Source organism: Nestor notabilis, unplaced genomic scaffold (assembly GCF_000696875.1).
Source record: "Nestor notabilis isolate BGI_N333 unplaced genomic scaffold, ASM69687v1 scaffold14417, whole genome shotgun sequence".
NCBI classification, from domain to species: domain Eukaryota; kingdom Metazoa; phylum Chordata; class Aves; order Psittaciformes; family Psittacidae; genus Nestor; species Nestor notabilis.
Genome location: NW_009938051.1, coordinates 39,289 through 63,215, shown reverse-complemented (window position 1 = coordinate 63,215; position 23,927 = coordinate 39,289). Strand labels below are relative to the sequence as shown.

At 36.7% G+C, this 23,927-nt stretch overlaps 1 protein-coding gene across 1 annotated transcript in view; it reads left to right on the top strand.

Moving 5' to 3' along the window:
* Nucleotides 1-23,927, top strand: part of PCNX (pecanex homolog (Drosophila)) — a 73,610-nt gene that overhangs the window by 16,470 nt on the left and 33,213 nt on the right. Inside the window, exons 5-10 of the mRNA XM_010019138.1 lie at nucleotides 14,458-14,548; nucleotides 16,258-16,315; nucleotides 18,340-18,557; nucleotides 19,661-19,814; nucleotides 20,624-20,656; nucleotides 21,724-21,895. Of these exons, the coding sequence (XP_010017440.1) occupies nucleotides 14,458-14,548; nucleotides 16,258-16,315; nucleotides 18,340-18,557; nucleotides 19,661-19,814; nucleotides 20,624-20,656; nucleotides 21,724-21,895 (726 nt within the window). The remainder of the gene's footprint in view (nucleotides 1-14,457; nucleotides 14,549-16,257; nucleotides 16,316-18,339; nucleotides 18,558-19,660; nucleotides 19,815-20,623; nucleotides 20,657-21,723; nucleotides 21,896-23,927) is intronic.

The window sequence follows — 23,927 nt, the reverse complement described above, 5'->3', positions numbered from 1 at the left end:
ACTGCCTTGAATAACCGCTCTAGAAGGCTGCTGCAAAGTAGTTGCAAATGGTGATTAAGATGTAATGCTGATGTTTACAATCCTAATGGTAATCAAGTAGTTTACATTTCAGTTAAAGCTAGTCACTGTTCTCTATTTTGTGGTGTTTAACTATGGCCTGATTAGCAGAAGTGTGCAGAATTGCTTTTGCATCTGAAGTCAGTGGAAGCTGTGTTCTGAATATCTGAGTTTTTATATGCTGATGTACGCACTGGAAAAATAGAGCTCTCAAGTTGGCATCTGAAATTAGTGGGCAGTTCTGACCTCTTGTGTGTTAACTTAAAATCAGGATTCATACTGTCTTTCCCAGTACTTCAAGTATGACAGCTATAAAGAAATCCTTGAAGAAATTAGGTTAGAATGTGTATTAAAACAAAGCATGAGGCTGTATATTGAGCCACAAAAGAATGTCTTGAATTCTTCCTGAAATACACTGAAAAAGAAGTATCATCTATTCTTGCTTAGAATAACAAAAACAGTTGTGGAGGAGTAAGGAGAAAGTGTGCTATCCCGCAGTTTTCCAGAAAATAAAGGAGAGGACTGAATTCAGGATGTCCTTAACTTTTGATGTTTTGGTAATGAAATGCTTGTAACTTTAATATTGATCTTAAACTGTGTCTCTTCATGTAGCTTCTTAGCTTTTAAAGCAAACTATGGATTGAAGTTTCATATACAGTATTCACTTGATAACATGTGGTTCATGGTTGGAATTACTCTTGTTCCATGCAGCCTTTAGTTTCTGAGCAATGGCAGTAATACACAGCAGCGGTAGTAGGTTGCTATTCCCTATAGACCAGCATTAGTCTTTGCTGGTAAGTTTTGAAAGCTTAATGACAGGAATGTTGTAACTTGAAATGCACTTAAGCAAACATGGATCATTCTGCCTGTGATCTTTCTGCCATAAAAAAAGTCATTGCTCCTTTAGTGGGGTTTTTCTGGGGGGTTTTTTGGTGTTTGTTTGTTTTTTTTGTTTTTGTTGGTTTTTGTGTGTGTGTTTTGGGGTTGGTTTGTTTGTTTGTTTATATTTTATTTTGACTCGACACAGTCCTTGGTTTTCTCACTTTGGTAACAGGCTTCTTGGCTACCAAGTTGTGACTTCCAGTTCAAGATTGTGATTCTCCTTTTGCACTGACTTCATGTCAAATTTGATTTGGTTGTTGGTTTTTTTTTTTGGTTTTGGGTTTTTTTTTGTTGGTTTTTGTTGTTTTTTGGGGTTTTTTTTCCCCTCCTCCTCCTTCACTTGCCTGCCAAAACCTATTTTCTCTGACCCATTCACTTGAGCTCTCCAGTGCTCTGCATTCAAATTGGGTAGTAGCTTCCTTGGTTCGGGAGGAAGACTCTGAGATTGTAGATACATCATGAAACAGTACAGAGCCGAAGTTGTTCAGACCGTGAAGCTTAGGGAGCACATGTAGATTTTAGAGGTCAATCTGGAAAAATCTTAGGCTCCCTGGGGTACATGCAAAATTGTTTTTTACGGTGTTGCTTTGTAAGTGGATAAAAGCTTTTCTTTGTGTTGGGGAGTTGAAATAACAAAACCACAAATCCTTACAAAAGTTATTCTCTCACTTAATCTCAACCCCCTGCTCCTCCAAGTCATAGTGTAACTTAATCTAAAATGAGCAATATGTATCCCTTGCTGCTTATGAGGAAGAAGGAAAAAGCAACTCTGTTTTGTCCGCTGAGGAGGTGTTATGAGGTTAACCTCAACCTTGCCTGTTTGGCAGAAATAATAAAATTGACAAGAGAATATTATGGTGAGGAGTGGCAGACAACCTTTCTTGTTGTCCTTTAAGCTTCTCCTTTAATTATGTATTAAATGAGATAGAGGGAGACATCAGTCTTGTCTCTTCCTGCCTTGTGTAAATGGAAGAGACGTGGGATAGACAACATTTTTGCAACCTGTCTATTGGGATGTGGGGGTAGGGGGAAAATAAGCTGTATACTCAGGAACACACCTCACCCCCCAACCATCCAAATTCTTATTAATAATTGTGTGTTGTGATCCTGTCTTGAGTGAGGTTATTCATATAGTCAGCGCGTAAGCTACTTTTGTTGTTGCAAGTCAAGTTCATTAACTTGGGGAGGGTCAGGGGGAAGAAAGGAGTCTGAAGTTACTGTGTACGTAATTAGGATGGGTTCTTATTTGACCTAAAGTCTGTCTTGATGCAGCAGCACAAGCCAGCGAGGAGACTGTCTCATTTCGTCGTGAACGCAGCACATTTAGGCGTCAGGCAGTACGACGCCGGCACAATGCAGGGAGTAACCCTACCCCTCCTACATTGCTCATCGGATCACCCCTCAGGTAGGGTATCTAAATGTTCCACCATATTTAGCATGCATGCAGCAGACCACTTCTCCCCACACCCACCAGTGTTGCCAGAAAAGCACTTTTTACTTCCTTCCCCACCATAACCTCCTTGAGCTGTCACTGCATGTCACTGTGGGCTTGTTGAATTGTGCATGTATATGTGGCACTATTTTCAAAATGAGTAGGATAGCCAGCCTCTAACACGTTACAGCTGATACCAGATTGATAACAAAATGAACTAATGCTAACAAACCTAGACTCAGTGTTTTTTATCAAAAACTTCAGAAGCTTTTACTTTCAAGCAAGGAAGAAAAACCCAAGAAAATATTCACCACCACTCCTTTTGGTTTTCTTTCCTTTAAGAAAGTATGCATTAGGAACTAGGACTGTAATCACTTTTCATGCCTCTAGATAGTGAGAGATAAGCATTATTTAAAAAAAAGGCAGAACATTATAAAGAGCTAAAGTGTACCTGCAAAGTTTCCAAATCTAAAGTACAGGTAAACGATTGTATAGACATCCTCCATCTTTTTACAGCAAAAGGGACATAATAAATTAATAGTCATGCCTTTGCTATAGAATGCACGGTATTGAATCTAATCATGTGGCACTTACCTTGGAGATGTTTAAAATTTACTGTGTACATGTATCCCAGGAGTCCCAACCTTCACTGGCACATTTGTTAACAATACTGAGCCTAGTGATATGTTACATACAGCAACTCTGGTCTGTCAGCTTGACAGCAGTAGAAGCAGCAACCACAATAAGTTTTTAAATTTGCTTTTTAAAATCTTTCAATCCTGTGGTTGCCCACAGTGTTGGAGAGTCTGGCTAGCAGATCCTTGCCTGTAGAGGAAGGAATATCCAGCCCTGTATATCAAAGTAATTCTTCTTCCAGTTATATGTAAATAAGAAATAATTGTATATGCTGTGTATTTTTAATGGATCTTTATTCATATGCTAAACTATCTTTAATAAATAGGAGCAGTCTGCCTTTGTGTTTCAGGAATGCTTGTGTAATTTTTTTAACTGGAAAAAGCTATAGAAACTGAGCAAATAAAAAGAAAATCCTTAGAGGATGGGGAAGGAATTGTGTCATTTTTGTGGCAGCACTAAAATAACGAAGGACTAAGTTTCTAAGAGGAGGGTTGCAAGAATGGTACCTAAAATCAAACAAATGAAAGATTGACTTCTGCCTCATCAAGTACTGAAACTACTTGGCTACGTTTTCAGTAGCTGGTGCAGTATGTAGCAGCAGTCACATCATTTCACATAATACAGTCACGTTGCTCAACATAGCTTGTTCAACTTTAAGTTGGTGATTTACTTCATAGTCCAGGATGCTAAAACTTTGCATTCTCTTAGATCACTTGCTGATTCTCTGTTGTATTCACTTGCTTCTGATATTTTTTGTGGTTTTTTTTTTTTGTTTTTTTCTAAGGCAGGGTAGTATAGGTTTGTGTATTATTTCATAAGAGGCTGTGCAGACAAATCAGAACTGCTTAACTGTGCATTAGCCAGAAAACTGAGGTTTCTTGTTCATAGGTAGAGAGTAGGGTAAATAAAGGACTGTTTTAAACTAAGGCTTACAGCTGCCTTATTTTTTTACACACTACTGCGATCGTTAGGGTTCCTACGGCTTAAGCTGGACTTCATTGTGAGATCACGGGGAAAAGTGAAGTTGATGGAACTTTTTAATTAGACAAGATGTGCAAGGGTGAAAAAGTGGATCAAATACTTGTATTTCCTCTATGTATCTTCCAGTTATCTAAATTTGTTACTTTCTAAATATAAAAATCCAAACAATTTTCTCTGACACAATGGCACGTTAATAAAAATACTTGTATTATAAGCATAGGTTCAGAACTGAATACTTAGTGAGGTTACTTTGCTCAAAGCATTGTTTGTGATGCTAAATGGCTGGCCTTTGGAGTGGATTTAAATTGCCATAGTCCAGCCAAGCACCAAAGTGCTTTCAGATTTGTTTGACATAAATTCCACTTAAACTACCAACTGTGGAATGTATCTGAAAAATTGTATGTATTACTGTGTGATTTCTAGATGAATAGTCTGAAAACTTTCCTTTATATGGGTAGCTTAATTTTAGTGTAAGTTTGATGTGTTGCTGGAAGAAGAAACCCTTAAACATTAGAATAATGTGCAGAAGGAAGAAATGTGAAAAAATACTAAAGAGGGTTTTTCTGGTGTGTTACTTGTTTGTTGGTTGTTTTTTTTTGGGGGGGGGGGTTTGGGTTTTTTTTTTTTTTTAAGCTTGATATCATCAAGATCTCTTCAAAAATATCACTACAACTGTACTAGCATTACTTATATATGCTAGTGGTGAGCTGCCTCAGGCTAGTTCCTCATACTGCTAATCCATGTGCTTTCAGATGTTAAACTTCTAACAGCATTAGATTTACTAATCTTTTGTTGCCTTGATGTTACTACTTTTGTATTCTTGCCAGCAAGACTTTAATCTCCTAATCTCTAACTCTGGCATAATACTGGATGTTGTGAGGATGTTACTTCAGAACCTGTTGAGTTCAACCTGATTTTTGGTGTGGGTTTTTGGTTTTGTTTTTGGGTTTTTTTTTGTGGTTTTTTTTGTTTGTTTGTTTTTGTTGTGTTGGGTTTTTTTTTAATATTTCCTGCCCATTATTGCAATTAATTTTTATTTCCCCTCTGGAATGAAACAAACAAAAAGAAACAATGGCATTATATACATGTGTTTGGCAATGGTAGACACTTAAGTAAAACCTGGTTTAGTAAATTCTGCTGGTTTCATGCTGAATTAGGCACAAGAGTGCCTGGCAACTTAAAACCAAAACAACAAAAATCCAAACCCACCTCAAAACAAACAACTACCTTGCTTTTGTCCTGCCTACATGTCAACAGTGTTTTGGGCACTTTAAATATGCATCCTATGTAGTCAGTGGTGTATGCATGTGTCTCTTAGATGAGGACTATCTGATAAGTGACTGTCTGAAGCAGAAGTTTGGTTTTATAATTGACTAATAAGGCAGAGGATATCTCTTTTACATATTAGTGCAATCCATTAATGTCTGTTTTGGGTTTGTTGTTGTGACAGATGGATAACCACTGAAAGGACAACTTTGAATATACCTTTTGATACATAGCTACTAAAGGGAAAGCACTATTGTTTAGAATTGTTTTGATGCTGCTGATAATACTGGAGGGACACAATGAAGGCTGGCACATCTGTGAGCTTCCTTAGGGCTTTTGTTGCAATGTTAGCTTGCCGAGAGCCTTGTGTACAGGAGCAAAACACTGAATTTAAAGTTCAGATTAAGATATGTTATAATACAATAAATAATGAATTGCATTTTTTTACTCTAAGCTGTGTGCATGCCTGCTTTACTTTGCATGAGCTTTGCTCAAGACCTGTTCTTATATCCATGTTTTGTTTTCCAGTAGATGAAAAGTAGATGTTCTAGAAAATATTGCTGAAAGCAAGTACATTAGGTGTAACCCCTCAACACTTAGTAAGATCTAGCTTTTTTTCAGTTGCCTCACTTGCTAACTGTAGCATCACTGTAAATAGTGACATTTTAAAAGCAACAGGTGACACTCTTCTGGAGAGAGTGTTAAGATATTTTCCACAGTCCTTTTAAAGTATAAATTCTTCTGTCTGAAAAATTATTTTGTAATTTTGTCATGTCTCACAGCTACTGACTGTGACATGTAACTTCTTTAAATGCACAAAACGAAGGATAAGAAAAACACTAGTCTTGCAAAGTAGGATGTGATATAGACAAGTGTAAATATCATGTTTTCTGATACTTTGCTGTGTTTAATATTAAACAAGCTATTAAAAAAGATCTTGAAGCTTAATAAAGTAATTTTGCAATGAGAAGGCTGTGAAGAGGAGAACTAACATTTTCAAGCAGTGTCTTCTCATGGCTTGTAAGCTTACACATTTTCTGAAGCCCAAGCTGACTTTTAAAACCTATTTTTTAGGTGCAAGTATGTGTCTGAATATGGAAGAATTTCTTTGCAGTAGTAATACTGATTAATGAAGTTTTTGTTGTACTGTCAAAATAACTTCAAATAGACTTGAATCATTAATTGGCAAAAGTTTTCTAAACATTCTAAAGGTTTCTGAATTCAAATGTTTTAACTACAGTTACCTACAAGGTCTGTGGTAGTCTATGGCTACTAACAAAGCTTAAAGATTCTTTCTAGTTGGAGTGCAGATTAATAGCAAGAAAGGTGATGTTGTTGTGACCAAAAAAAAAACCAAAACCCAAAGCCAATTGAACAGCTGAGCAAGTCAGCTCAATGAGCAAAAAAGTCCCTAACTATTGTGAGAAGACTGGAATAGTCACTGCTGTGTGTAGGTGATACCTCAGGTTAGTCTACAATTAGACTAACCACCAGTAATTTGCTTTACCTCCCACAAATTAAGGCTTAAAAGAATATACTACTTCAAGGTGACTTGGGAAGATGTTAGACAGCAGTACTGCCTCGAAGGAGTAGGATAAGAATTGTATCTCTGGATTGCTGACATAACTAGTGTCTAAATACTGTTATATGGAATTCATGGGTTATCTTAACCCTAGTAAGTGGGTTCTTAATGCTGTACTCCTGCAAGTTTTCCTCTTTAAACTAAAAAGTCTTGTTTTGCTTCACTTCTAGCTATCTTTCTCTTCTTCCCGGTAATGTGTCCCCAATCCGTGTTTTCTCGTAGCCTTCAAGATGGTCAGCAAGGCCAGCAGCCCTCCTCCCAGGTCAGAGTGCAGTCCCGCTCCCCTTCCCAGGCAGCTGTGCTCGGCGCTAGCGCCTCCTTGCTGGTGAGAAATGGGAGTGTCCACTTAGAAGCATCACATGCCGCTGCATCTGCTGTAGGTGGTAGCAGTTTGCACGATGAACTTGGTATGCAGGCCTTATGTAACCTTGGTGACATGGAAGTTGTAATGCGGCACACGTGTCGGTAATAACGCGGGGAAAGGCAGCTGGGCTTAGCTCTGATGCTGAAATCTTGTAGCTGTGTTTCTTAGACGGCCATATTGCTCATAAATTCCTTGCCTTTCACAGTCGCCTTTGCAGGCACTTTCTTTAACAAACGCACGATGGGAAACGCTCTGAGGATGTGTAGATATGAGTAGTGATGGTGTGAGAGCTTTCATGACTCAAATGATGTAACGTGTAATTCACAAGTTTTTTGCATTGTCACAGGTAGTTGAGCAGAGATTGTGACCAACTTTGGGGATCTCCTGGTTCCTGAAAGAAGTATTTATTACAGTACCTAGGAATTCTTGATCTTGCTTTTTGTTTGTTTGTTTTTTAGATGAGTCTTGCTTAGTTGCTGTTCAAAAAAGAAATCCTTGTGTAAACGAGTGTTTTATTTTTTGTGTACATCTTAATTTAGGACCTTGAGATTGGAAGAAAATCCGGACTCTTTCTTACATCAAATATGATTTCATGGAGCCTTACTGTGCCCCTTAGTTCTTTGTGGTCTATTTTATGTAGTATTTTTAACTATTTATTATCTTCTATGCAGCTAATAGAAATGCTAGGGAGAAGGAAGCTAAGATGGTCATAATAAGTGACTGATCCCCTGTGACACAGTGGTGTGGGGGCAGATGTGGAAAAGCTCCTGCAGGGATCTTGGCAGCTATCTGTACATGGCCTGAATTACTTATGACTTCAGCATTAATATGGAATTCTTCCTCAAATTATTAAAATGGGTATCTTTAGAACTGACAGTTACTAATGACAGTATTTTGAGTAGCTGTCAGCTGTAGTAACCTAAAAGTACAGGTTAACTCAGAGCCCTGACAAAACACTTGTTTCAGACCATGCTGTAACCCAGTGCTAAAAGATAAGTGAATTGCCATGTAACTCCACTCGTGGGGAAGAGTTGCCAGGCTGTGGTACCCCTTTAAGTATGAGTTTGACTAACAAGTTGCCATTCATCTGTACCATCTAGCTGCAGTATAAGGAAACATTGAATATAAGCAAAACTGAAAATAACCCTGACAATCGCTGAAATGTTTTATGAAACTTAACAGATGTGCTAAATACACACAATCTGATTATGGCTCTACTAGCTTCTAGATGGAAAAATTGAGACTTCTATCTTAATTCTTGTATATGTCTATGAACTGTGAAAGCTTATCACATGAAATTACAAATTTCTTTATTATTTGGACTCATTTCTTGTTTGAAATATTGGAATATAACTCTGAAATTCAGGGGTACTGGCTACATCTGTCCAAGGTTAATGTTGAGATTTATTCTTAAAGCCACCATTACTGTATTTAAGGATTTGGTGGTTCTTACCCTAAATAATACAATCAAGTCTTACAGAATTCATGATTTAATACACAATCTAGGTAAGTCTGAATTAGTCAAGAATTGATATTGTATTGTAGTAGAAATCAAAGTGGACATTTAAGACATTCAGCGTTATCTTTGGGCTCTCTAAAAAGGTATATTCATTGCACTTGGTGTACATAGAAATATATTCAGAAATCTGCATAGCTGAATTCTTCTGAAATTTTGTCTGTACTGTGTTCATAGCTACATGAGGCAGCACATGGCCTTTGGGAGGCAGAAAACTTCCAGGATCTGATCTGTTAAAAATATGATGTATAATAGGCATTTATTTCTAATTCAAAGGTCTGAGCATCTGTTTAGAAACCTTCCATGAGTGAAAGCAGCCATTGCAGGCAACATCTGTTTGTACTGCTTTACGAAAATCAAGTTTTCTAGTTTGTGTAACAGGCTTTGTGTGACAGGTTCTATCTTTTGTTAAAGTACTTGGCAAAATGGTGCAAACGTCCACATGCATGATTCCTTCATCAGGCCTGACAAGGGAGAGTATCTTACCTTGTAACTGGTATATGGTTTGGGGGTTTTTGTCAATCAGGGATGAAGTAACACTACTGCTCTGTTTCCCTTAAGTCTAAGGCTGTTGGTTTTGCTGTGTTGTCCCAAAATACCTCACGGTGAAAGATGACCTCTGTTCCTTTAGTGTAGATTGTATATGGCTTAGAGGTGGGGGAGGGTAGCAGTTTTGGATTTTCTTTACTCTGTTTACTGTCACTCTGATGCAATCAAAGCTATGCAGGCAATACGGCCAGTTTCTTGTCACTGTGGAAATCGCTGTAACTGCCCAGGGTAGAAAAAATAGATGCTGGAGAAAAGATATGGAAACAAAACCTGATTTTCAGGAACAGGAAGTACAAGTGAACATGCAGCAGATAGGACTATGTATCTCTGTACAGTGCAAGTGAGAACTTATATTCTTAATGAAATTCTATTAGTATATTCCAGCTTTTCTGGAAGACAAACAGGGCATGTGTTAATTGACATTCAAAGCCCCCAGTCTCCTGTTTTTTTTATGCACCAATGCAGTATCTGCTTCTACGCTTTCTCCACTTAAGTGTTGATGTCAAGCTGCAGCTTTTAACAAGGCACACAATGTTAATTTTTTTTATTCGTGTTAAAGATTTGTCTGTTAACTTGATTCTTGTGGCTTATTTTTACAAAGGCTGACCTTTATTCTATTATACCCATCCTACATCCAGTCTGGTAACTGTATGGTTGTCTTCAACTGGGCATTGTCCTGAGAATAAGGCAAGAGATGCTTTGAGGCGTTATCTTTAGTCTTCCAGGCTTGAAATAGAAAGATTTTTATTAATTACATGGTTATTTCATGAAGGGTGAGGGGAAAGGAACTTGAAAGGATGGAAAAGAAGCTTATTGTGCAGCAGCAAACATCAAGTAAATCATAGGAGGCATGCAGGACAGAAAGGAAAGGTGGCACACCAATTGCCATGCTTGTAGACAAGATTAATATAATAGGAATGCAGAAAGCAACAAAATGTATACTGTGACTTTAAGTGAATGACAATCTTCGGAGCACAGTGCGGCAGTGCTAGTGTCTTTTATTCTCAGTGATAACTGATTCTTGAGACACATAGGTGATGGGTGGGAGGGACTCTTCAGTCATTGCAGCAAGGGCTCTAGCTGTTAGAATTTGCCAGGTAGTTAGGAATCCATGTACTGAGTTACTAGAACAGATGCCCAGTTTCTGAAACTGGGTGAAATAACTTTTTGACCTCGGCTGACTGATTATTTATTTTATTTTATTTTTTTAAATCTAAGGAATACTGGGTTTGTGATGAAAGAGAACTGGTCATCTGGAGTTCTACAGTACAATTACCCTGTTATGTTGGACTTCTGATTATGTCAATTTTATGCAAGCAATAATCTTTCAGATTTATTGAAGTATTTTAACTGCTGAGAGCAGTTGGAGGGTCCTAAAGACAAACTTCTGTCTAAAAATAAATGCATACACTGATTACTTAGTTGATTAAAAATAATTTAGACTCAGTTCCTCAATACCTTTTTATAATTAAGTAGGTGTAATTTCTTTGGGTTAGATGGGGGAGTATTTTCAAAGCTACAGGTAGAAAATACTTCCCATTGTTCGTATTGAAAATGGCCCTGTTGTAGTCTGTAGAATTCTGCATAGTTTGTAAGTTACTGTATTTGACAGACTTCATATAGAAATCAAAAAAAAAAAATAAAGTGTTCTGACACTTTCATACTGCAGCTGAAGGTAAAATTTTGACCTTTGGACATGATAGTGCTTTGCGCGCTACAGGGTTTTACAGTTCTGATGGCTTTGGTTTGGCTGACTAGGATTTAAAAACTATTGTTACAAGTAGTAGATGGCTGTTTCTTGATCTAATGATGATGCAGACTTCAAAATGTCAAAAACTTCTAGCGCCATTCAGAACTAGTTTGAGAGGTTTGAAACAAAGTAGTATTTATTAGCTGGAAAAGTAGGAAATATGCTGAAAATATCTTAGCTGAAGAAACCATCAGAGCACCATTTTAATTGGAGCCTGAGCTGCTTGCTGTCTTCCAGGTTTTGTCTGTGTAAGCTCATCAACCTGTTGCTTTCATTGATTCCTGTAACTGTGGGAACACCAGTTCATACAACGTGAACTGTTACATGGTTGTCTCTGGACTTGGTGATGAGATATTTGTCTTTTGAAACAAGAAAACTTGTTTCAAAGGAAGTGCATTTGTCTTTTCCTCTCCGTGTCACAATGAAGGTGCATTTTGGATTTGTGTGCCTGAGTAATGCATGACTTTGTTTTGTTATTTCTGTAGCGTGATCCAAATAGAATATTGTTTGGGGACTTAAATTTGCTAAGAATTCACAGCCCTCACTTTGGGGGCTGATGGGAGTTATGAGCATTTCTGTTTAGTGGATAAACATGCTATTGGCTGTGTTTCTTCATTTGTAAAATAAACTTTTGAGTCTGCCATTTGTTCACAGTAACAACAGTTCTTAGAGAAAGGACAAACTTTCTTAAGCTTCTTCAGAACACTGTGGGACAGTCAGGAATGGGAGTGACAGAAAATGACTAAAGTAACTAAACCAGCTAGATATATCCATGGATACTGAATCTTGTGAGCATTGAGAAGCTTCATTAGAGTCTGACTGTGCTGTGAGGAAGCTGCTGTTATTTCACACAGTTTAAAAATGATTTTATTGATGGGACTTCGGAGCTCAGCCATAAAATATCCAGTCACACCCTAGGATTTGCATCCTCAGCAGCACTGAGTAGTCGTGTTATCTTTTCTAATCTGGATGAGTTGAGGTTTTTCTGGTGAGCCTTTTGATTTAGAAAAAAAAAAATAAACCCACACCAAAACAAACCACAAATAAACAAACCAACCCCCCCAACCTATGATGTAAAAAAAACCAAAGGAAAAGCAAAAAAGGGGCAGGCAACTTTGTTTTCTTTAGGCCATGCCTTTCTTGACAGCTACCTTGTAATAGGAAGCCCATGTAAAGTAGGGGAGTGAATTGCAAGTATGGTAAAACCTGTGTCCTGTTTTGCAGCTTGTGTGTAAACAATTGGAATTAAGTGTTCTGTCTGCTTGCTACCTCTCTATTAACCTTAACCAGGTTTGTTTTATCCCACCACAGCTATGGAGTACTTACTGCATTTGTATTGCTGCTATACATTTTGACAGAATCAAAGATACATCTTGAAAGTAGCATAGGCTAACTTCTATGACTAGTTTCATTAATTTAAAAATCTGAAAGTTTAATTCTAAGGATTCCTAAGGACTGTTTGTCCAGCTGATTTTTCTCCCCCTCCCCAAAATTACAATTATGTGTAATTTTGTCCTGACTAGAACCTGGAATGTGTTATCTAATACCCTCATGTTTGCTGTTGAAATTCTTTTTTTACTGATGCACTTAAGAGAGAGACCTGTGTAACTAAGGTTGGTTATTAGTTGTGGGCAAGAAGATTCCCAAAGACTTGCTCTAGTTTAAATTATAAACTTCTAAATTCTAAACAGTAACCACTGTTTACAACACTATGCATGAAAACCCAAAAGTTATTTAACTAAGCATTTTGTTACAACCTTAAATATTGAGGAAGAAACCTCTTTTAACAAGTGAGCTTTCAACTTGTATTTCCCTACAAAGGCCTGTAGCAGAGGTAATTAAATATTGAGAGAGAGCTGTTGTGTTAATGAGCTCTGACACACATTGTACATGACTCCTGAACTATGCAGCTGACTCATGTCAGAATGTTTGGTCTTAGCACATCTGCGGTATGGGTATAGTTGGTCTGAAGTGCCTCTTCTGAGGGTAAAAAGCTTTATGAAGATAGACTCAACATACCAGTGTTTTTCCTTAGTTTCACTGGCTTTAATCATCCAGTTTGAGGTGTTTAACTTTTTTGCTTTAAAACACATATACGTTGGACTTGAATGGCTGTGGGTCTGAAGATGTGTTTAAACAAAAAACCCCACCCCCACCCCCCCAAAAAAATCCAAACAACAAACCCAAACAAAAAAAAAAAATAAAAAAGTCAAAAAAACCAACAGTATCAGAAGCAGGTTGTGCCCTTACAGAAGGGGGAAAGACTCAAAGCTCTGATCTTGTTAGGCATTTCTCCTGGGTCTGCTTGTTATTCTGAATCAGCAGAAGAAGAAATTGCTGCAAGACATGCAGCTGAGAGGTGTATAGTTTTTGCTTCAGTTACTCCAAAGTGGGATTCCTTTTTTTGTTTTGTATAAGCAGATCTTAAAATATTGCATGCTTTGCATCATGGCTTAAGAAGGGTTTTGAGCTAGAAGAGATGGAGAAGTTGGCAGAACACTTCATATCAGATGACAATTTCAAATTCTGCTTCTTGCATTCAGAGCTGAAATATATTGAACCCAGCCTTCAGGGGAAATTGCAATGCTTATCTCTCTGATCAGGCTGTTTTGGGAGATGGGCACTCTAAAACATCATATTGTAAGGTAATTTATCATTTGAGTTGTAATATCTGGCTTCTTGTTTGCTAATTGTATATTTAGGAATAGATTGATATTGTTCATTCAACAAGCTTTTTATAACAACTTTAGGAAATCATGGTTAATGGAATTCTAGTAACTCCAAACAGATTAACTGAGATGTTAGTTTGCAGTCTTCTGTTCTTACACTGAAGCACTTGCTTCTCTTACAGACAAAATCTATGCCTGCAATTCTTTTAGTTTTTCTACAGGTATAACTTATGAAGCATCTCTAGCCACTGCTTTCACTCTTTGTGTTTATTTTCAAATAGACATGTATGCCTCAAAAGAGTTTTGTTCAGGGCACTTGAGGAATCTCTGCTTTAACTAAATGCCATGTTTCTTTATGCTGATAGTGAAGGATTTACTGATTGCTCTATTGTGGGTGGGAAGGATGAGGAAGAATTGAAGATGATCATGGCAAGTTGTTTGCCTACTTATCCTCTAAGGGGATGGGGGAAAAGGCTCACAATGTGCTTTTGTTGTGTTGATGGTGACATTTTGTAAATACAAACACTTAAAACTTAGTTCAGTTCTGCAGTTTGCTATATATATATGTCATGTAAAATAGTATAAAAGAGCATTGAGTAGCTAATGTCTTGTCTGCATTGGTGACACATTAATGTGTAATCATATTTTATATTTTGATACTGATGTAAAATTGGATGTCTAAATTGATCTCAGCAATAAGTGAAATAGAAATTACTGCCAGTGGGATGAAACATTACAAAACTTTGACCTGCTTTTGACCTTTTCTTTAATAGGTAAGTTCAGTTCTACGCTCTACGAGACAGGGGGCTGCGACATGTCACTTGTGAACTTTGAGCCAGCTGCAAGAAGAGCATCCAACATCTGGTGTGTGTGAAGGCCAGTCAAGAGTGATGATTCTTGTCTTACTGCAACCAAATGTTTGATTTTAATTTTAAAAGGTTATTTAGTATGGACTACCAGAAATAAAATACAGAATATTATCCATATACTTCTACTTTTGAAACCTAAGTGCTTTTTATGAGAAGATGACACTGTGTAGATCAGTTTTGGGTTTTTTTTGTACTTAAATAAAGCTCCGAAAATGAAGACTACTATTGCTTAAGCAATAAATGTCCAAATGGACAACTTGACATGCATTTCTGATTTGCTTTAGAAAGTCTTTTAAGGATTTAGGTCAGGTTTTGGGAAAGTAGGTGGCTGTTAACCATAATGGCTTTTAACTTATTTACAAATGAACTTCCAATTGAGAAGCAGATGTAAACTGATAAATTTTGTTCTAAGGTTCATAGATGGCATGAAACAATACATGGAAATGTTGACATGCCTGTGGTTGAAATTTGACTTAGAGCTGAGATAGCCAGCTATAGACTGGAAAGTTCATCTGCTGTTAGAAAGATAGATGCCTTTTCTCTGAAGGGACAGGAGGCAAGAAGAAAGAAAAACGATGCAAAACCTCCTGTCCCCCTGCAATCTGCTTCACTAAATAGAACCGCTGTGAAGCTATTGTGTCATGCTGAACGCCACAAATTCCTACCACGTGTAGGGGGAATAGCTATTGGAATTAGGGAGCAATGGATATAAAAGCTCCCATATTCAAATCTTGTGAAAGTGTGCAAGTGCCTTTTGTAGAGTTGAACTTTGTCGAAGTTCTGTCTTCCTTGCACAAAGCTGCCAATGCCTGCCTTCTACTGCTTGCATGTTCCAGATGCAATGGCTTTGCTGATGGCTGCTGTTATGAAGTTACATGTGCTAATGGAAGAAACAAACTGGCCACATCCAAATAATGAGATCTCACTTTTAGAGAGTACTTGAGTTTTAGTGAAGTAAAATTGATAACAAAGAATGTTTTTATCTTAAGGCAAGGAACTGAAGGAAAGTTGCATAAATTTGATACAAGTCTTACAGCCATGTGATTTACATGGAAAACAAACATCCAAAAGCTATCCAAAATTGGGGAAAAAAGCAATGGTTGGATATGGACTCCCATACAGTAAGAGAAATTTCTCCTCATCTCTAATGAATGGAAATTGCAAAGTAATTTTGCTCTTCTTTACCAGAAGCTTAAGTTTATTTAAAGTTAAGTTTTTCAAAAGCAATTTACATAACAGTATACTCGTGTTAAGTATGTACTATTCTTGGCAGTTTGGGACCTTGGTAAAAACAGTACAGAATTAACATAAACTCTGTATGTGAACACATAGAAGACTTTGTGCTGCTCTAGAGATGTTATGTGTGTTTACACATCAGTAGCTAACAAATTATAAAACATCTTTGTGTTTTCAAGGGGAATAATTACTATCATGCTAATGCTTCTTAGACAACTTTGGGACTAGGTGTTGAGAAAATTATACCAAGGATAAAGAATTTCCTGATTTCCTGTAGCTGCAGAATTTACCACAATACACAAGACTAAGAGGATACTTGTATTTAAAACATGATCGAAGGAAAAACTTGAAGATTTTTAGATAGAACTTGCAAGGAGTCAAAATTAATTTGTGACACGAGAAAACTAAGAGTGGCCTTTGAAATAAAATGTAGTTTTATAATCTGAAGTCTTTCCCCTGTTCTTATAGTGACACGGACTCTCACGTATCGAGTTCTACCTCAGTTCGCTTTTATCCACATGATCTAGTAAGTTTTTCTTCTTTATTTTTAAAGCATGCGAAAAATCAGAAGACTTTCAAAATTTTATAGCACTGATTAACCATCCTGTGTGGTAGATATTTGTTCTTAAGAAGAATTTTTGCCTGGGTTTAAATGAAGATTAAGTATGTATCATTGCAGTGTCTTCATATATACATACAAATTCATCTTTCTGCATAGTACTTTAAAATTTAAATGTAAGTGGCTTTCTCTGATCTAAAGCATAGTTATTTTCTAAATCACATGGAAATTGTTCTGCGATACCTTATAAAGGTTTCCAGAGATAACTGAACAACTTGGCTGGAGTTTTCCTTCTATGCATTGCTAAGATCAGCAGGCAGCAGAAAGAAGAAATTTCTTGTTCTGACCAAGAGAAACTCCAGAAATTTCCCTGAAAAGAATTTAAAAATCTGTCATTGGAATCTGCTGTACAGAATTTTAATTCGTATGCAGGAGTGACTGGAAGAAAGGCAGAGGCTTACACTGTTAGAATTCTTTAGTTTTGTGATCAAGCCTTTTGTAAAGTTCAGGCATACCTGCAATCTTAATTAATTCTGAAGTTTTACACTGCTGGGCCATGAAAACAGTGCTAAAAGTCACAATTCTTATGATCATGATCCTTAAACTAGGAAACCAAAGTACGTTGAAGTACCTAATGACCTGATGAAGAGGGAAAATGAAATAAGAATTCAGCATTTGGCAGGGGAGCAGAAGACCTCCATTTGCCTGACTGTGCTTTTGATCAAGAATGTGCTCTTCGTACCTGGTGTCTGCTAGAGGAATTCTCTTTTGCTTTTTACTATCCCCTTGAAAATGTAGCCTTCTAAAAAGAGGCTGCATTTTCTGGTTTGTGCTGTTGGTTTGCCAGTGTGGTCCCATTGGAGGAAATGGTTCTGTTTAAGGCAAATTTGTATTTTTAAAAGCTTAGCCCACATGTCTTAATGGAAATTTTCCACTGAAATTTATTATTAGTGTAGTGAATGTTATGGTGTTTCTACCTTTAAGAAACCAAGTTGGTTTTTTTTCCTAGGAGGGCAAAGGTGGCTGAGCAAAGTTAAAGTACACCGCTTTAAGGAGTCATTAAAAAAAATTCAAAGATGAATAATTGAATGTTAAAGTTTAAGATAAGTGTAAAAAAAAAAACAAAAAACAAAAACCTTGAACACCCAAAACACTATAATTTTGACACTTTAAAGGTGACAGTATTTAAATTTTAGTCTTCGCTTGAGAAGATTGTGAGGTTTTTTCATTAAATGGTGGTTTAATGATGTTATTTTATAAAGGGCAGTGCATTAAGATGTTTCTTGGTCTGTTAATGAGACTAAGAAAATGGGTTAGATGGCACATACATACTTGTAGTAACTTTTTAATCTTCGGAGCACTCTCCTTGAATATCCTAGTTGTTACTATTACAGTGATTTCAAAAGAACTCTAGAGTGACAAACTACAAAATAAGTGAGAATTACAGTCAGTCATAAATAGTACTTGACTAGTTAGGGCAGAGCTTTTTTTAGTTTGTCTCTGAGTGTATTCTGAATGTCATGAGTTTGACCACTGATGCATGCAAATGTTGCTTTGTCCTGCAGAAACAACCATTCAGCATGGGTGTGCATGCACGTTAGCTGACTTGAAGTGTGTTGCAATTTATTTAAATTCAGAGTTGGGTTATTCTTGTAGTGTATTCCTGTTCACATATCAGTTTACTTGTCTTCAAATTTGAAGTTTTTGGAGTAAATGGGATAATGTGCTTGGAAGATGTTCATAGTTCATTTGAAATAAGGCATATGCTAAAATGGCAAACTGTTATGTTGTATGGAAGTAATTATTGCTGTTGATGCTATTCATTTGCTGTAAGGACAGGAAAAGTAAGTAGAAGCCTGAGAACTGATACTGTTTAAGTAACTTCTCAAAATTGAAACTAAATAATTCTAGCAATTTTTTCCAAAGCAGTTGACAGTAGAATACAGCAATATAATAAAAATGAGCTTTTGTTAACACTGACTTTCTTTTAGCTTTCTCTTCCTCAGATCAGGTTGAACAGGCTGCTAACCATGGACACAGATCTACTGGAGCAGCAAGATATTGACCTGAGCCCTGATCTTCAGGACCACATGCAACCTCAAGAGGAAGCAGCTCAAAAAGTCAAGCAGTACTATCGCTTTTGGATTCTGCCTAAGCTTTGGATTAGCATCAATTTTGATAGATTAACTCTTCTGGCTTTATTTGATAGGTGAGATCTTCATATGTTACTAGACCTCAGAAAGTAATGATTAAAAAATTGTAACTAAACTGTAATACAGATAAAGATATCATTAGAGAATTTTACTTATTTACTGTATTCTGAAGGACAAAAGAATAATACAAAATGCAGTTTTTCTAAAATAACAAATGCTACTCCTTTTTTTTTTTTTTTTCCTTCCCCTCCTCCCCCCCCTTGTAACTCTAAAAAATTAAAAAGAAAATGCCTCATTTTGCATGGATGGGGCAATAATGTATGGTTAAATGAATTAATGAATGGTTAAAAAGAGAGATATGTTGCCAGCCTTTAAAAGTAGAAAATGACCTCCAGAAAATTAATTGAAAGAGTCTAAAACCTGGCATACACTTGCATTACTTCAGCAAGTAGAGAGAATTTACCTGCTGTTTCAAAGCTTTATTCCCAAGGGCCATTTAACACTGCAACTTGTTGTCCCTGCAGCCTTTACCTAGTGGAATAAAATGAAGGTGACCCCCTCAGTTACGAACTTCTGGAATATATGGTGTATTTAAATTTTGGTGATGAACATAGTGGTGATTTTGTCTAGGCAGAAATACTAATCTGTTCCTAAGCACTGCCAACATCATACAGAATTATCTTTATTCCACTTGGCATATATATTAGTCAATCGAGTTTATTTTTAGCTTCTTTGTTAAAAAAATCATGAATGGCAGTCAGATAAGCTACCATGTATATTTTCACAGGTTTGTAACCATCCTGTGTGGGCCTTGAATATAGATTTATGTTACAGACCATGCTTCTGGTTGAGCATTTGAATTATTCCTGAAGTTATCTGCTGAAGTTATCTTCTGCTGCCTAAAATTCAGTTCCATAAGATACTAATTGCTTTCAGATATCATTGAAATCCTGTTAGGTCCTAGCTTTGCTAAAGGACAGTGTGCTAGTATAGCCTATGCAAGTTCAGATCTATTCTTTACTACTTCGCTATCAGCAGCATAACTCTTGTTAATTTCTGACCCTAACTGTTCCCTTGCAGCTTTTTTTTAGACGTAGTTAGCTTTTAATTCTATCTTTTTTTGTTCCTTTTTTTTTTTTTCTCTCTCCCTCTAATACAGGAATCGTGAGATCCTTGAAAACGTGTTAGCTGTCATCCTAGCTATTCTAGTTGCATTTCTGGGCTCTGTACTTCTTATAGAGGGCTTTTTCAAGGATATTTGGGTCTTCCAGTTCTGCCTGGTAATAGCCAGTTGTCAGTACTCACTGTTGAAGGTATTTTAATTTCTATCTTTGCTTTGTATAAACAATAGGAATAACTTCTGTTGGGTGTTGCAGGTTAGTTAGAGCTTTGTGGAAAAAACCTCCATGTTTATGATTTAAAAAGAAATGAGTAAACTTCAGCTCCATGGGAAGTTTGATACATGGTCACAGAAGGTCACTTCACTAGAAATGCTTCTGTGTGTGTTTGTTAAACAACCCTTTATTTGCTGTTCTCATGCACTTTAGTGTTTTCCTAAAAAGGAGCATATTCTTACTAGTTGAAAACAGCCTACAAACTAAAATTGAAGGGGTTTTTTTGTTTGGTTGGGTTTTTTAAATGTTTTTTAGTGAGTACACCTCAATGCATTCATATTAAGCAATTACATCTAGGCATATTTTTAGTCAGATTCTTAGGGGTTTTTTTTTGGGTTTTTTTTTTTTTTTTTTTTTTTAGAAAATTGTAATTTAATGATTGTCTATTTATGATTAGACTATTAAGGTGGACATTAGATTTAAAATTAAAACGCATAACATTTTTCTGTTTTAAATAAGGTATAAGATTTAAAAACTAGTTTTGGTGTTTGTTAACAAAAACTAAACACCTTTGGGTATAGACGTATACTCTTTGAACAGATTTTATGGTTTGATGCATTGTGCTATTTGAAGGCTGTACAGTGGTTTGATAGTTGTACAATTACTTGCAGATATTATTGAAAGAACTTTAATCTGGAGGGAGAGGGAGTTAAAATGGAGGGAGGGAGAAGAGGTAAACGCACTTACCTGTAGATTGGGTAACTTTCCTCTTTTCATTTTGGTTTCAGAGCGTTCAGCCAGATTCTTCTTCCCCTCGACATGTAAGTCATGGCATATGCTGCTGTACTTAATCCTGCAGAGAGAACTGAGAAACTCCACAGAGAATTGATCTTTTTAGTTTGATCTCTTTGGCATTTCTTTTATGTGCCTTCTCATAAGGCACATGAGGCTTACATTGTCTTGGTGTGTGAGAAGGGAACTGATGCTAATTTTAATTTCCCCCCCCATATGGTTTGTATTTAGCAAATCATGTCCTCCCTGTTTAAAGACCAGCTTTTTTTATAGAGCTATTTGTCTTAGGTTTTTGGATGAATCTTTAGTATTCAAACAATTATACTGAGAACTATTCTTAATGTTGAAGTTTGCTATGCTGGTACAAAGTGACACAGCTTTGATGTTATATTCTGGTCTTGTAGATCATTCAGTTGTCCTAGTGTGCATGTAGCCTTATTTTTTTCACTATTTAGGCTGAGTAGGCAATGCTTTAGTGAGCATTAACATTTGAGCATGGAAATGTTAATGTGCTAGTGTTGCACAGCATGTTTATATTCTATTATGCATCTGCTAGATTGCCAAGACAAAATATTTTTGTTATGCTTTTTCATCTCTTATTAGTACATTATTCCTCTGCAGCAAGTAATATTATTTTTGGTGATAACTTGTATGCTTTAATGAACACACAAATACAGATATATATATCTCCCTCTACCCCCGCAGGAGCAATATCTGAGTAATAAACTTTAATTGCTCTTTTTTTTCAGATTTTTATATATTCTCTCTTGCATATGAAACCTAGTCAGAGTTTCTCTGGTATTTAGTATTGCAAGAAACATGATTTAAAACTTAATGGAGAATAAGGGTAACTATAACTTAGTCTAACTCAATCTAACTGTTGTGTCCTTGTTATATCCAAGCCAAACAAAAAAAAGACTTGCAACACTGCAGTGCAGTGCATTAAGGATTTTTATGAACAAAACTTAAGGATGTGACAGGATGTTCATTGTTGAGCAATAACTAATTTTGATTCCAAAGTTACCTGTAATGGATGAGCATCGGTTACTTTTTGTGCTAATAATGAAGCAAACGTTCTCTTTTCTGTTTTAAACAGGGTCATAATCGTATCATAGCCTATAGTAGGCCTGTATATTTCTGTTTATGCTGTGGTCTTATTTGGCTGTTGGATTATGGCAGCAGAAACATATCTACAACAAGATTCAGGTTGTATGGAATGGCTTTCACCAACCCATTGCTGCTGCTGTCAGCCAGGGACTTAGTTATAGGTGAGTGGCTTTTGGGTTTTTTGGGTTTTTTTTTTTCTTTAATGGTTTTGAATTGTTTGCTTCACCACAGCAACAATCCCCACCTCACCCCTCAGCATCTTTTTATGACACTGCTTTCTAAATGCATTTACTTAGTTTCCTTGGCAAGTGTAGTTTTAGCTTTGCTGAAGTTTATAAGAAAATTCCCCCCTTCTATAGCTTTACTGTAAGAATTGCAGAGGTGTCAACTAGCTTAAATGTCATAGGGAGAAAAATTTTTAGCTCTTTATGTGGTATCTTCTTCCCTGAACCTTCTGTAGTTTCTTCTTAACTTGCATCTAGATATGCTACCTTGTGCTTGGATATAGTTGCTCAGTAGTTAAAGAAATGTTTTGATTTGGACTCTTTCGTACTCCAGATGGGGTTTGTGGCAAGTGAGTAGGAGTTCTCTTAAATTAGGTTATTTAGCAATCAAGTAGAGCAGTATGGACACAATTTTTAGAAACACTATAGACAAATCTTAGTATGTCTCTTCTCAGAACAGGCCTATCAGCAATACCAAAAATGCCATTCTGGGCAGTGTGTGGTATTATATTCTGAACAGCGCAGTGCATTCACAATACTGCTGGTATTGAACACCCCTCCATCCCACACCCCTAAAGAACCCCTCTAAACCCAGCAAATTTTTCCCCTGTTGTTGCTGTTACTACTTCCAATAAACTTTGTAAGTAATCTCAGGCAGAGCCTGAGAGAAAGGAGAGAGAGAGAACACAAAGATTTGAAGAACATCTTAATCATAGGCACTTTTGTGCATATTCTTTAATGGAGCAAAGTTATTTGGGTAATCCTCTCTGCATCACCTCTGTGGAGGGGAAGAAAATATGTAGGAATTAATCTAAATTGAATGTAGATGCTCTTCAGTTGTACCAAAATACCTGTGTATGAAAGACTACAGCAGTTAAATGTTGTGACTGCCTGCCTCCAATTCTTGGGCAGTTTTCTGTCCAAGGAAGTTAACACTTGGTCTTGTTTCTTTTTTCTTTAATAAGAATTGGTGACTATTTTGCGAATTAGTTTTTATTACTTGATTTTTAGGAACATCCTGAATTTCTTATCACATTGTTTTGCCCCTTTGACTTTCTGCTGTTAAATCTCTACTTAAATTTAAATGTCCAGACAGAAAAGGTCTAAACCACTTATGGACAGAGTATTGTCCAGGCACTTCCAAAAGTGCTTTCTACAGATACTGTGGATCTATTTATGCACTGGCATGCTTAATTCTAGATACTTCTGACTCAAGTTATAAAACTAGCTTCGTTTCCTCTTGTTTATGCTTTGTCAATTGCAGAAGGCTTTTCCCTTTTCCTTAATCACCTTGAGTCATTGCTGTAATATAGATCCATATCCCCATAGGGTAATACATAAGTGTATATGTAGGTGGTGTGTTGTACTGTGAAAGTGACCTACTTTTCTTTAAAAGTCTTACCCATCTTTAAAAAGATGTGCTGGCATCTTTACCGGGCTGTGTCCATTTTGGGATTAGTTTTTAAAACGACTTAGTTCAAGAGTTCTGAATGTATTTTGATCCTTATGTTTTACTGTTCTTGTATCTTGCACCACCTTATGTTCTTTATATTTCTTGGCAGTCCTACCAGTTAAAAAAAATAAAAAAATCAAGATTGCCAGAACAGCTCTCACTTTTTAAATCAAAACAAAAACCTACCCCCCCCCCCCCCCCCCCACGCACACACATGCATGGCCTTGCCTTTGGAACAATTCTTACTGTTGGTGAAACTGTTTAAAAAGCTTTGTGTATATATCACAAAGCAAGCTGGCCACTAGCAAACATACTCTGTTAGCATGAAGTAGAAATGTCAGCTGTCTTTTTTCCCATTCCCAGGCATGGTTACTCAAACAACACAGGTGCAGAGCAAGGCAAACTTTGTGTTTAGACAATTGCTGTGTCCTTGCCAACAGACAAGTGAGGACTGGTATAAATTTCATTTGAATTTATTTTGTCCCACATATTGGACTTGATCAATTGTTCTAAATC